This window comes from Musca domestica, unplaced genomic scaffold (genome assembly GCF_030504385.1).
Source record: "Musca domestica strain aabys unplaced genomic scaffold, Musca_domestica.polishedcontigs.V.1.1 56, whole genome shotgun sequence".
Classification (NCBI taxonomy): domain Eukaryota; kingdom Metazoa; phylum Arthropoda; class Insecta; order Diptera; family Muscidae; genus Musca; species Musca domestica.
Window position 1 is genome coordinate 3,470,824 of NW_026712356.1, and position 15,351 is coordinate 3,486,174.

The 15,351-nt window shown below is 35.7% G+C and overlaps 1 protein-coding gene across 1 annotated transcript in view; it reads right to left on the reverse strand.

Annotated features, from left to right (window-relative positions):
* Positions 1 to 1,732: 1,732 nt before the first annotated feature.
* The window catches only part of LOC131805451 (uncharacterized), a 71,727-nt gene continuing 58,108 nt past the window's right edge, over positions 1,733 to 15,351 (reverse strand). The window contains exon 3 of the mRNA XM_059128614.1: positions 1,733 to 1,901. Within this exon, the coding sequence (XP_058984597.1) occupies positions 1,733 to 1,901 (169 nt within the window). The remainder of the gene's footprint in view (positions 1,902 to 15,351) is intronic.

Below are 15,351 nucleotides of genomic sequence, written 5' to 3' on the forward strand. Positions count from 1 at the left end.
GATCACTAATTTTGCGTGAAAAAATACCTGCATTACTTACCGGCGATATCCCAAATACACCAAAGGCGAACTTCTTGCTTTTTATGCTAATTTCGTTGACGAATATAACCAAATATCGTAGACAAGCAATTCATATAGATGAGTCTAAATTTAGAAATAGAGAGGGGCCTCTTGCTTTTGGAGATGATCGCAAACAACAGAAACTATATCGTGATCACACAATTGAAGCCAATCGACACGCCTGATGAAAGAGTGGAGAGGGAAGAATTCTAGCATTTTGGATGACTATTGGATTATATTTAGCTGTAATATCGACTACAACAACTAACAGCACTACGGAGTGCATAAATGTTGGGCAAATGACTAGGGACATTCCAAATCCTAATTTCAAAAGGATCCTAATTTCAAAAATTTCCTATTTTCAAAAGCGAAATCTTCCTATATGGATTTGGACATAAGGGGCGTCTATATTGTAGTGTTGTAAGGTATAACATAGTCGGCCTCGCACGACTATAGCCTTTGCTTACTTGTTTATTTTCTTTTCGTAATCCATTTCAACCCCGAAATATTTCGCGATCATCTCCAAAGACAATAGGCGTCTATTCTAACCTAACCTCATTTTCAATTTCTTAAGGATCGAGCAATTATTGCAACCTGTATTAGTATTAGTATTAGTATTAGTATTAGTATTAGTATTAGTATTAGCATTACTATTGGTATTAGTATTAGTATTAGTACTAGTATTAGTATTACTATTAGTATTAGTATATGTATTAGCTTATGCTCCAAGCCTTCTCAGAAAAAGACATCAATATAACATTAGGAGGGGAAAAGAAGAATGGCACGAAATGTCAACATTCGCAAATGAATGTGGCAAAATTCTCGCTGTTGGTAAGTTACATTGTGTTGCTAATTCATGAGTTACATTCATTTTTGGAAATAATTTACCAAAATGAGTTAAACTAGATTCTTACGAAAAATTGTACCTGAAAGTATTACAAACTTATGTAATTACAACTTTTTAAACCCAGGAGAAATTACGTCAAATTCACAGCTGGAAATGCTTATTTAAAATAAGTTACCTTTAACTCTTCCTAAATTATTTTTTATTGTAAAATTTGCTGACGACATTACGAATTTAATACGCCTTGCCACTATCCTTATAGATATGAAAAAAAAATGTAACAAGTACTTGTTACGAACACCAGCGTTAATACCTACGCAATGTCATTATAGATGGTTTATCTCCATTTTCCGTTGCCAAGATAGAAAAACTTGCCGAGGAGAAGGATGATGATTTGTTTGGACGTTGTCCGCTATATTTTATTTACATCCATTGTAAGATATTCACCGGTCTCCTTCATTCCGATTCAGTCCCTTAACATTTAATTGCCCTTTTTTCAATGCTGACAATATTATCTTTTGGCTTAGAGATATGAAACAACATTTACAACACAGCTAAAACCCGAGGCAGCAACCATAAACAAAAACAAAATATTTCTTTCTTGCTGCCCGAAATAGGGGAACAAAACAAGGAAGACGCAAAACAAATTGTCTCTATTCAAACAGACGAAGACGTCGGTCGAAGCAACAGCACCATCCCCGTCCCCACCACCACCACCATCTACCAACACCAGCGCCAACACAAAGGATGTCTTTAATAAAAATAGCTTGCAGCATAATGATGACAGACTATAACAATGATGTATATAAGCAACAATTAATTATATTTTCACGAACGTCTTTTAGACATACCGCCAGTCTTCTTGCGACGGCAACGACAAACTACAACTGCTGTCACTGCGGCCTGCAGAACACCGCCACCGTCAACATAACCAACCGCTGCCACCTTTTCTTGCCACACCTTTTTTAAATCACATTGAGATTCTTGTGAAAATTGTCTAAGGGGGGAAAACCTCAGAGCCATCGTTGTCATTTTGAATTTTGTTGCTTCATACATACATATGTTAGGAAATAAAGAAATAACGAACGAATGAAAAGTATTTTATAGAGCTGTCAATTACAGAAAAGCTATTGATTTCATGAATGAATCGAATTATGTTTAGGGAGGAAAAAAATTAAAATAAACAAGTAAGCAAATCACATAGATGTGCGGGGCCGACCATATGATACCCTACAATACTATAATATATAGGAAGGTAAGGACCCCATTTAGTCGATTTTTATACCCTACAACACTATGTGTTGGGGGTATTATAAGTTTGATTGGGCCAAAAATTATGTAACACCTCGAAATATTCATTTCCCACATAGGAAAGTATATATGGATCTTCCTATCTCGCCGAGCTGAGTCGATCTAGCTATGTATGTCCGTCCGTCCGTCTGTCCGTCTGTCCATGTTAATTTGTAATCACTCTACAGGTCGCAATTATGGCCCGATCTTCACGAAATTTAAAATGTAGGTGGGGTTAAGGTCAGAATAGAACCCTATTTCTTTTGGAGATCGCATAATATTTAGGGGTTGAAATTAACCAAAAACAGAAATATTTTTCCTATCACACAATTGAAGCCAATCGACACGCCTGTGAAGAGAGTTAAGGACAGGGAAGAATTCTAGCATTTTGGATGACCATTGGATTATATTTATCTGTAAAATGGAACAGCCCGACGGAGTGCATAAATGTTGGGCAATTGTCCCTAGTAAAAATCCTAATTTCAAAAGCGAAATATTCCAATATGGATTTAGACATAAGGGGGTTTGTAACATATTGTAGTGTTGTAGGGTATAACATAGTCGGCCCCGCACGACTATAGCCTTTGCTTACTTGTTAAATATACAATTCATAAGTTAAATTGAAAAAAAAATAGAAGCCCCCTTATGTCCAAATCCATTTTGAATGATTTCGATTTTGAAATTACGTCATGGATCCCAGATATAAACCTTAGCTTTTTGACCAAGGGCATTTGCCCAATATTTACGCACACCGTCGTGCTGTTAGTTGGTCAATGGTCATCCAAAATGCTTAACTCATTCGCTGTTCTTGACTCCTTCTCAGGTAAAATACTATGTCGATTGCTTTCAATTGTGTAATCAGGAACATTTTTCGGTATTTGCTTCATTTGAACCCTTAAATATTTTGCCATCATCTCCAAATGCAAGAGGCCCCTCTGTATCTCCAGATTTATACTCATCTTTATGATTTGCTTGTCTACGAAATTTGGCTATATTCGTCAAAAAAAGAAGTTCGCCTTTTGTGTATATTGGATTTCAACGTTATGTTCAGCGTTTCCGTAGAATGGAAATGGTGTTTTGAATTGACAAAATTTGTCGAAATCGGTGCAGCCATTCTTGAGATATAAGCATTCTAGCTAACATCGCATTCCTTTGTATATACACTTTGTATATATTTCGCTATATATATATCCGATATATTTACTATCGGCATCAATGTAACGGTCAGAATTGGCCTTTTCGTCTATTTGTGATTTCGCTGGGATTAAAAATATTCGCGGTTTAATGGAACATTTGACTTATATTTATCACAAACTAGATGGCCCGGTCCGCGTTGCCGGTCCGTAGTTTTTGTCTATTATACATATTTGTCAAAGCATAATTATTCACAGATATGACTGATATAAGTGTTCACGTACTGGTCGATTAAAAGTGTTTTAAAATACCTGTACCCATATTTAAGCTGTGGGCTTCAATATTTAAACCGTGGGCTTCAAATGTGTGGATGTGCTTTTCAACTCTATTAAAAAGTATATATCAATCTTATCCCCATGTTAGGGATCAAATTAATTTTTAGTATGGTAAAAAGCGTAGCAAAATTTTCCAGTCAAATGAGCAGTAATTTGGAATTTACTGTATTTTGTACACCTCATAATTGAGGGCTGAATGATTTAAGAATAGCCAAAGTTAATTACTTTTTGAAACCCATTAGCACCTCAGATTGTGCATTAGAGTCCTCATAATTCCCCCTAACCCTGTCGGTCTGTTTGTCCGCCCAAAGGTGGACTTGAGGGGGTACTATTATGTGGAGAAAATTCTAAAATTTGTAGATATGTTGAAATTTTTGTGTAAGATTTTCACCCCCAAATTCAAACTTTTAGCCAAATCCTTTGAAATATGGTAAAATCAGGAAGTACCTTAATATGGGCACTACTACGAAACATCGGCATACATTGAAAACTTTCTTCTACCCCTTATAATCCAAGATGACAAATGGAGAACAGAACAACATAGCATGTCAAACTGAAAAAAAATCGCGTGATTTAAATAAGTAAAAATAGTTTTATCCACCTCATAATTGAGGGCTCAATGATTTCAGAATAGTCAAATATAATTACTATTTAACACCCATTACCGTAAGATGGGAATTCATTTCATTTGCCATTTAAATTGTAAGTTGGAGACCCCATAAAGTCCATATTTTTCATCATAGTATAATTCAATCACGATTCAACAAATATTCGGTCCCGTGCTACTAAATTTGTAAATTTGTAATTTGTTCATGTTTTTACAAATTATCTCAAATAGATGTACATCCCAAATCTACGTTACCAACCAATATTCTCTTGGGGGTTACAAATTCAATAGAATACAAATCTTTTCAATACAATACAAATCTTTTCTGACCACACATTAAATGTGAAAGTGGACTTGGGGATACTCCAATGTGGGGATACTTACTTAAATAAATTCCTATGTGGCAATTATATGTATAATGGTTCCCTACCCGAGGGTAGCATAAATAATTTTTTTTTTTAGCCAAATCAATTGATGTATGTGGTCAAGATTAATTTGGGCTCTGCTCTGAAACAAAAATGCCAAAAAATGAAAAAATGGCCATGACCCCAAAAATAGCCAAAATTGTAGATGATTATATATATTTGAAATCGGGTTGTACCATTATCCGTGAGTTATGATCGATATCAAGACCTGCAAAAGCGATTTAAGGTATCTTGAATGTTTGGGAAGAATTTCTGGAAGGATATAAAACCTTTTCTTATTAAAAGTCCCATTCGCTCTCCTATTTTGCACCCTTTATATTTGGTATTTTACTGATTGTACTCCCAAAGAATTTTGTGTTTTGAGCTCTCATTGGACGGATTATTGTCACATGAAAGAAGTAGGTCCACGCTTTGAAATGAGCCCCATTAGGCTTTTTCGGTCATTTTTGTTTGTTTAAATGTGTTCGCATCTTCCAGCTGAACCACGATGTAGGCCCTGGAGTTGAAAGGTAGATGTCAGTTAAAATCCTATTTCGCACTTACTTCATTTTTTTTTTGGGGAAAAAATGTATATAGTGAAAAATTATTCTTTATTTTGTTCACAAAAAATTAACTGAATATATATATGAGAGCTATATATAAACTTGAACCGATTTTCACCAATAGGGTTTGTCCTTGGACCAAACAAATATGGTTTAAAAAATTGCATCTCAATCGGATAACAAATGCGAACTGCATTTTGTTAACAAAAAACAGGGACAGACGGACTGAAAGTGACTCAGAAAGTGTTTCTTGGAAGATCCTCAAAAGTCTATCTCTCTTCCTTCTCCATGTTACAAACATGTTTCATGCGATTTGGGGTTTTAAGTCCCTCACATGCGTAATATGCACTCCACAACAATGATTTGGATATGGCTCTTATATATATCTCAGACCAAATGACCTGTATTTTGGCACATCCAACCGAATTCAGTCTAGAAGCAGGTACATCAAATTTGGAGAAAATCGGTTCAGATACAGCTATAGCTCCCATATATATGTTTCATCCGATATGGTGTTAAAGTCCCTCACATTCGTAATATCCATTCGACAACAATAATATTTGGTACCAGATATCTTATAGAGCTCGGAAATACCTTTCCCAAATTTTGTCGAGATTACCTAAGACTTGGATAAAGCTCCTAAATATCCTTAACCCGATATATATTTTTATATTTTTATACATTTTAAACCCCACAAAGTATACATATTCTTAATCAGCAGAAAATTCTATGTCGATTTAGAGATGTTCGTCCGTCTGTCCGTCTGTGTAAATCACTCTAGGTTGATGGAATTTTACTCAAATGTGTATAATGTTCGTAGGATGTTTGGTATTGAAAATGGTATTGCCCCCATATAATGGCACCTCCCTTTTTTCGATATTTTGGTGATTTAAGTGACATTATTCACCGGAAATGTTTCAAATTTTGTATTTGAAGTTCGTAACAGATATTACAGCCTATGACAGAAAATTTTCTGTGCAGGTCCACGTCTTCGTATAGTCCCCATATAACGGTACCTCCAGATATTCGGTATTTTGCTAATTTTAGCGACATTATTCACCGGAATTGTTTCAAGTTTGGTATTTGAAGTTCGCAATGGATACTACAGCCTAAGACAGAAAATTGTCTGTGGAGGTCCACGTTTTGATATAGCTCCCATATAGTGTTACCTCATTATATTCGGTATTTTGATGATTTTAGCGACATTTTTCACATGAGTAGTTTCAAATTACGCATTTATAGTTCGTAACTACAGTCTGTAACAGACAATTGTCTATGCAGGTCTTGGTCAGTACCTCCCTATATTGGGTATTTTTACGATACTCACCGAAATTGTTGGAGATGTCGTGTTTGAAGTTCGTAATGGAAGCTACAGCCTGTGACAGAAAATTGTCTATGCAAGTCCAGGTTTTCGTATAGCTCCGATATAACGGCTGTATTCGGTATTTTTAAGATTTTAACAGAATTTTTAACGGCTTTTATTTTTTGAAAATGTCCGAAAATGTTCGGTCAGCCGGACCTGCAACTTTCTACTTCTTAGATCTATTTTCATACTGCTCCCAGATTTCCCTGTTATCATTTCTTGTGTTTGAAAGTGTTATTTATACAGGAATACAGGAAAATTTCTTAAAAGTTAAGTCGGTAGCGAATTGGAGGTCAGCCAACTTTTTAATGCAAAACACATTAAAGATAGATACGAAGTTAGTTTTGTGGTGCAGATGACAATCCAAAAAAATTTTTATATAGATTTTAAAATATTTAATCCCAAACTCCCCGCAACTGACATCTCTTATTTCCCAATAACTTGGTTCGGTTTTCAGTCATAAAAATTAATCATTTAGAATTGCTCGAGTTTTGCTTTGCATATTAATTCCAACAATTGTATTGGCAATTCGATTTTCTTATTAATTTCAACAGCACATCAGATACCACACCGACAGGCAGAGACACACACACACAAACGTACAGACATACAAGCTGATTCTCCTGAATTTGATGTAACTTCAAAATTGTATTGTCGGATTTGTTGTGTTGCAACATTGTTGAGGGTTTATCATTGCTTCTGGATAAAACGTCTTGCAGACGGTTGTCAATGTACAAATGTGTGTGTGTATGTATGTATTTATGCAGTAAGCAAGAATGTGTGTATATGTGCCATGTTAAGACTTACACACACCAGACATTGTCCATAAAGCTTTGGGCCAGAATGTGGCACATTTCGCAGCAATTATCCCAATGTCAAATGAACAACGAGTTTTTGATTGCTGCGAACGTGGACGGGCTTTACATTAAATGCTAAAATTTCCCAATACTTCGAATAATGTCTGTTTATTTGTAGTTATATGCTATGCGGTTTATGTTCGTATCGGATATGTTTTGCTCTTTATTTAAGAGATTATGAATTGATTTGACATGCTAAAAATATATATAAGTCCACATTATTTATGAAGCTTATTTTTGGCTAAAATAAGAAAAATTGGCTATTAGTTAATAAATACCCCTCATTGCAGTGAAGTAATAAAGTAAGGATGGAATGCTGAAGACTGTGGTCGTGGCCCTTAGGAAGATAATAATAAATCAGTATTTAATGACTTATGTGTACGAAAATGTGGAATTCGTAATTTGCTAATATGCGGATAGTTAAATGGCTGGATTATCACATAACATGTGTGAATATGTATGCACGACTATGTTGGAGGAATGTTTTTCTCAATCGAAAGAGCGATGATTTATATTGGAGACAATTAAAATTCTGCCATGGTAATTAAGAGAAAATTGATGAAGGATCTAGTCGTTCCACAGAAAGTACGCAATATTTTGCACATCTTGAATGTAGGACTTGGCAACTCTAAACGTATGAATGTCTCTCTTTTGGAATGCAAATGCTTACTATTGTAAATTGGTGGCCTATCGGAATGGAAATATTAAAATAAATAACAAATAAAAAAACTGTAAATTCGACCGGGTCGACCTTTGAATACCCTCCCCCATATGGAACAAATTTTGCTATTTTCAAAAAATAAAATCCGTTAAAAATTCGGTTAAAAATACCGAATTTAGCCGTTATATTAGGGTCTATAAGACGACGTAGACCTGCATAGGCAACTTTTGTCATAACCCAGTAAAATATTCAAATGCGAAACTTGAAAAAAATCGGTGAATAATGTAGCTAAAATCATCAAAATACCGAATATAGGGAGGTAAGATTAGATGGGGCTATATGAAGACGTGGAGCTGCACAGACAATTTCCTGTCATAGGCTGTAGTATCCGTTACGAACTTCAAATAACAAATTTGAAACAATTCCCGTGAAAAATACCGAAAAGTACCAAAGTACCGAATATCTGGAGGTACTGTTATATGAGGGCTATACGAAGACGTGAACCTGCACAGACAATTTTCTGTCTTAGGCTGCACTATCTATTACGAATTTCAACTACCAAATTTGAAACAATTCCGGTGAATAATATCACTAAAATTACCAAAATACCGGAAAAGGGAGGTACTATTATATGGGGTCTATACCAATACGTGGACCTACATGACCCATTTTCAATACCAAAAGTCCCGCAGACATAATACACATTTGAGTAATATTTTATCAACTTACTTTATTTCGCTAAATCGACATAGAACTTTTCGCTGGTCAAGAATATATATACGTTGTGGGGTCTTAAATGTATATTTCGAGGTGTTACAAACGGAATGACAGACTCCATACTATGGGGAAGTGTATAAAAAGGGACCATGAAAAATTAATACCACTCGAAACAAAATTTGAAATACGATTTTGTTAATAAGAGCTTTTGTGCAACACTGTAAATAATTACTTCACATCGGAAATCTTACTTTGGAAAGTAACCCAAAAAAAGGGGATAAGTTTTCCCTTTATCCAATTATTTTCTGAATTTTTTATAAGGATTTCATGAAATTTAAGAGTTTTAGCTCTACTGGTTCGTCAACTATCAAGGGTTCCATATTTTCTACCTGAATTTTTAAAAATCCAGGCGTACCTGACACCTTAGGACCAAGAGAGACCCTCACCCAAAATTTCAAGATAATTGAGTGGCTGACTTAACGATCCATCAACTCCCAGATGAAACGGCTGAAGCTAAAATTATGAACTTTAGGTGAGGGTCACGATTTTTGGAAATTGATTACAGAATGGTACGAAAAGTACTAAAAGATGTTTAATATGTTACTTTTTTAATTGACGAACCAGCAAAGCCAGAACTCTTAAAGCTAAATTTGTAATTGGAATCAATGTTGACGAATAGGATCGATGTAAGGAGATAATTTTGGATACTTAATATGGTACAGTTGAAATTTGAAGGAACGGATGGAGCTAGAATCCTGTGCACGAAAAGTACTAAATGGTACTAAATATGATACAATTTAAATTTTTTGGAGAACCAATAGAGATGGAATCCTGAAATTTGGAATTCAGTTTTCTATGGGACTGTATACTGTGGGTAGCTATGAAAATTTCAACTTAAGTGTACTAATTGGGCGGAATTGGATGAAGAGATCGAGCTGGAATCCGGAAAGTAAATTATGAGGTCTCTTTTGGTATCTGGAATTGCGATTTGGAGTTAGATTGGGAAATGTAAGCTATAATTGTACGAAAATTACTAAATAATACTAAATTTGGTATTAGGTGAAGGGATAGAGCTTAAATTCTTTATTGTTGTAAATATTGGTGTCTAGATATGTAACGGCTTTGCAAATGAGTACTAAAATTGTACAAAACGTAATGAAAGTTACTAAATTTCGTATTCTGCGATAGAGCTGGAATCCGGAAATTTGATATTAAGGTCTTTGTTGGAAGTGAAATCTGGTGGTATGTTGGTGTCTAGGATTGATATATGTAACGATTTTGCAAACGAGGACTAAAATTAGACGAAAAATACTATATTTCGTATTGCGTGAAGGAAAAGAGATAAACTTCTAAACTTTGATATTTAGAATACTAATGGTATATAAGTTTGAGATTTGGCAGTACGAAAAGAACTAAATGGTAGTAAATTTGGTATTGGATGAACGGATAGGGCTGGAATTGTCATGAGGAATTTGATTTTGAAATCTCTGTTGGTATCTGCGATTGAGGTCTGGTAGCGGTTTTGTATATGCGTACTATAATTGTTCAATAAAGTACTAAATGTTACAAAATTTGGTATTGGGGATAGGGGCAAAATTCTGAAATTTGATATTCAGGTCACTATTGGTATCAAGTGTAGAGATATAGTGGTGGATTCCGAAATAAATGCATTAATTGTACGAAAAGTACTAAATGGTACTAATATTGGTAATGGGTGAAGGGAAGGAGCAGTAATCCCGCAATTTGATATTAAGGTCTCTGTTGGTGTCTGGAATTGAAATATGGAAGTGGATTTGGAAATATGTACTTTGTTTGTACCAAAAAATATTAAATAGTACAGAGTTTGATATTGGGTGAAGGGATAGAGTTAAAATTCTTAAATTGTGTATTTTGATAAATGTTGGAGTCTAGAATTGAGATATGGAACGGTTTTGCTACAATTGTACAAAAAGTACTAAAAGTTACTAAATTTGGTATTTAGAAATAGAGATGTGAGTTCATTGTACAATTGTTTTCTACTATCCTCCTAGGTAAGGATCTAAATGAAGGATTTTTAAGACTTTTTGGCGTAGAAGATAAACATTTTCCTAATATTATTTCCGAAAAAGGAAAATAGAATGGATGTCAGAAAAATTATTGCGATGTATGAAGTTTTGATAAAAATATTTTATCAAACTGAAAAATTTGTACATTGTGATTGCTTAGGAGTAATAATAGGTGGAACTTTTTATACCCTCTCTTGAAAAAATGCATTTAAAAGTAGGTCTGTTAATACCGATTCGAGGGTATGTGCCAGTGCTGTCATTAGGAGCATAAAATACAAATTTCAAACAATTCTATAAAATATGTGGCTAAAATCAACAGAATACCGAATATCAGGAAGATGTGATGGACAAATATTGACCTATATCCAAATTGTTCTACCACAGTGGGTAGAACCCATTATGAACACTAAATACCGAATTTTTATCAATTCCGCCAGAAACTATGGCTAAAATCGTCAAAATAGTGAATATAGAGCTATACGAAGACGTTGGCCGACACAGCTCATCTTTGAACTTGACCTGGTTGCAGACAAAAGGCAACTCTATGCTGAATTTTCGCTTCCTATCACATCCCGTTTTGATTGCAGCGTTACAACAAAAGACGGACCGAGGGACGGGAATAGTTTAGAATTTTACTCTGATCAATAATTATTTCGATAAGTTACAAACGGAATGACAAACTTAATATACCCTGTATACTACATATTTAAAGGGTATACAAAATCTAACATGAATTTTCGCCTTCTATCACATCCCGTTTTGATTCGATATTACAAAAGACTGACAGAGGGACGGGCATAGGTACTAGATATAGATACTAGAAATATTTGTTTTTTAAATTTTTGTGCGGTCATTCCCATCTTCAACGACTTAATGGTACCATTAACATTAGAATGCTTGAATGTTAAAGAAAATCGGAAAAACTTCACGTTTAATAATTTTTTTGATTTTTCAAAATTTTTAACTTTTGGGAGGTGAGGTATCGACTCCAAAAGTCCTGAAATATATTTGCTCTAATTGCGTAATATTTTTCAATAACCAAACAAACTATTTTCTTGACCTTTTCATGTTACCACAGATGAAATTCATGCAAATCACATAGCCTATATATAATTCGCATACAATTCCCATACATTAATGTGATACCCCCTCTCACTAGCCGGCTCATAATATTTCAAATCAAGAAATAGAATCAATAATTAGCTTTGACACTTGGATTTATTACTCGATTTGTAAAAAATAATGCCCTGAGCAAATTGCCAACGCAACACACCAAAAACAAGCAGTCACTTACTCGGGGCCCTGCATGTCCCCCATACAATGTCCATACATACGTACAATGGAAAAGGAAACATACCAAAAAACATATCTATGGGCAAAGTGATTTTTCCCGAAAATATACAATTTTTCCCGAACATATTTGCATAATATGACAATAACAATAAACAATGTCATTCATGAAAGCCCCCCTCCGGATCCAAGCCCAAAAAACAAAAACTCGCAACGACACACACGCACAAAATTCTTAACATTTCAATATCATATTTCACTCAGCACGCATGATACAAACATACGCACATACATATCTCTCTCTGTAGTTAATGCCACAGCAATACCAAAAGCCAAGTAAAGTACTTTGTGCGGCATTTCGATGATTTTGCAGAATTTGCGAATGAACTCCCCGGCTAAGGATGGTGGCGGCATTGTCGTGGAAGGGAAAAAGCCAACCAAACCAAAATATATTCATGGATACTTTTAACCAAAAATACTCCATACTTCAGAATGTGTGTGCGACAACCAAGAAACCACCAAACATTCAACTTCGCATATGACTTATGGACGAGCGAATCCGAATCAATTACTTAACAAAAACATGTGTTGTCAGACAAGAAGCTTTGTGGCCGCCTGTCTCAGACAAAGGCCGACAACAGAGTGTAAGTCGTAAATGAACTTGCTGACTGTGAAGCAGTGTTGAAGTTACCTATGCTAAGCAAGAGCACTTGGAAACTATTAACGTAACAGAGTGTGGAATGACAGTGGATGTAGAATGATTGGATACTAACTAACAGTGTGTGGATTTCAATGCGAATGTTGATATCCAAAATGTTGCCCATAATTTTATATGTTGGACAAAAAATGTTGGCCAACATTTTGGAGGGTAAATACTAAATGTTAAAATTATCAACATTACCCGAACAAAAAGAAGTTAGGTATGATATACAGGGTGAGATAAAAAAACTGCAACAAAGTCAAACGACATACATTTTACATTTTTTTAATTTTATTGAATGTTTCGTTCGAATTGGTCACCTTTGGCACGAATTAAGACCTTCAAACGGCCAATAAAACCGTCACACACTGCCCGAATGTTGCTCTGCGGTATTTTGGCCCATTCCCGACCAAGCGCTTGCTTGAGGTGATCGACACTTTGGTATTTTTTAGTGCCAACCTTGTTTTACAAAACATTCCAGACACAAACAAATTGGTATCCGGAGATTTTGGTGGCCATTGTGCGCTGGAAATGGAGCGAGGAACCTCATTTTGTAACCATTTATTCTGAGTCCTGTTTGAATGTCCAAGGTCTGCGGCCAAATGTTTGCGTGCCCAAGGCTTTAATACACCCTCCAGAATATTTTTCTGATGCCACCGTCGATCAATACGAGCGGAGAGCGACCATTGGCTGTTATGGCGTTCCACACCATCACCATGGTCGGCGCCTGAGCTCTGGTGGCCAACCGAAGATGCACATTTTCAGTATCAGCTGACCTCTTTGGCAAGTAAACACGATCATTTTGTTTGTTTATAAACTGCTGGACATCGAATGTTTTCTCATCGGAGAAAACCTAATTCGGCAGTTCACCACTTTCGGACAAGCGAAGCAACTCTTTAGCTCTTTTTCTCTCTCTTGCGCTCTCTCTGTTCTTGCACATTTTGGAACTTCAATGGCTTTACCCCGAGCTCATTTTTCAATATTGCCGAATAGAATATTGCGATATGTTCAGCTTACGATGCATTTTTCGGCCACTGCGACGCAGGTTTTGATCAAGTCGCTTCTTTAATTTTCGAACCATTTCTGCTGATGTTGCTGCTTTCTTCCGTCCACTTCCTTGACGTCGGGCTATGCTACCAGTATCACGGTAACTAGCGATGGTACGAGACACAAAAGATTTATTCACATTTAAATGCTGGAGTGCTGTAACGATAGCCACTTGTGGTTTTCCAGCCAAATTTAAAGAAATCACACTATCACGCTTGAATTTCATCACGAATAACTTTTTCTCTGGAAAATTCTCACCAAAATACTTTTGTGCGCTAGTAAACAATATATTGAGTTGTCACTAGAATAATATTAACAGCTGTCGGACATGTGGCTTAGAAATGACAGCAGTCTGAAATTGGTCGCAGTTTTTTCAGCTCACCCTGTATACTTTCCTATGTGGGAAACCAATTATTCGAAGTGTTACTAATTTTTGGCCCAATCAAACTTATTTGCCTATTTTGCCAACAGACATATAACCTGTGCAATATCATTATTCCAACTGTTGACCCTTTATGAACCAGTATTGTCCATTTTGTATCTGGCCTTCAGATTTCAAGTACTATCTCTTCACCCAATACCAAATTGTAACAAATATTGTACTATTTAGTTTTTCATTTCAAATAAGTACAATTTTAGAAGTTTAGTATTATTTTAGAACTATACGTAACCTTAAAGTTTGAATTTCCAAAAACGCTTTGGTACATCTATCCTTCATAGAATCAGTGACTCTAATTGCAGCTCCATTGCTTCATCACAATTCCAATTTGTACAAAATTTAGTACATTTTTTTGTGTACGAATTTCCAATGCTTCCTACATACCCCATTCTACACTCCCAATTCCAAATTTCAGGGTTCCAAAGAGGTCAGCTGAAAATGTGCATCTTCGGTTGGCCACCAAAATTTAGGCTCCGGTGTGAGCCGCCATAACAGCAGATGGTCGCTCTCCGCTCGTATTAATCGACCGTGGTATCAGAATAAATGCCGAATATTATCGCGAAAATATTCTGGATGGCATTTTGGCCGCAGACCTTGAGCATTCCAACAGGACTCAGCACCATCGCACTCAACATGCGCCACCCAAGTAGGGTTACAAAATGAGGTTCCTCACTTTATTTCCAGCGTACAATGGCCACCAAAATCTCCGGATACCGATCCGTTGGACTATTGTGTCTGGAGTATTTTGGAAAACAAGGTTGGCACTAAAAAATACCAAAGTGTCGATCACCTCAAGCAAAATGCCGCAAAGCAACATTCGGACAGCGTGTGGCGTTTCATTGGCCGTTTGAATTCCATAATTCGTGCCAAAGGTGACCAATTCGAACAAATTTAAACTTATTCTAAAATTTGATGCCTTTTCCAATTTCAATTCAATTTATTGAGTCTTTGTTTTTTTTTTTTTTTTAACACGAAAATGTACAATTTTGAAGTGA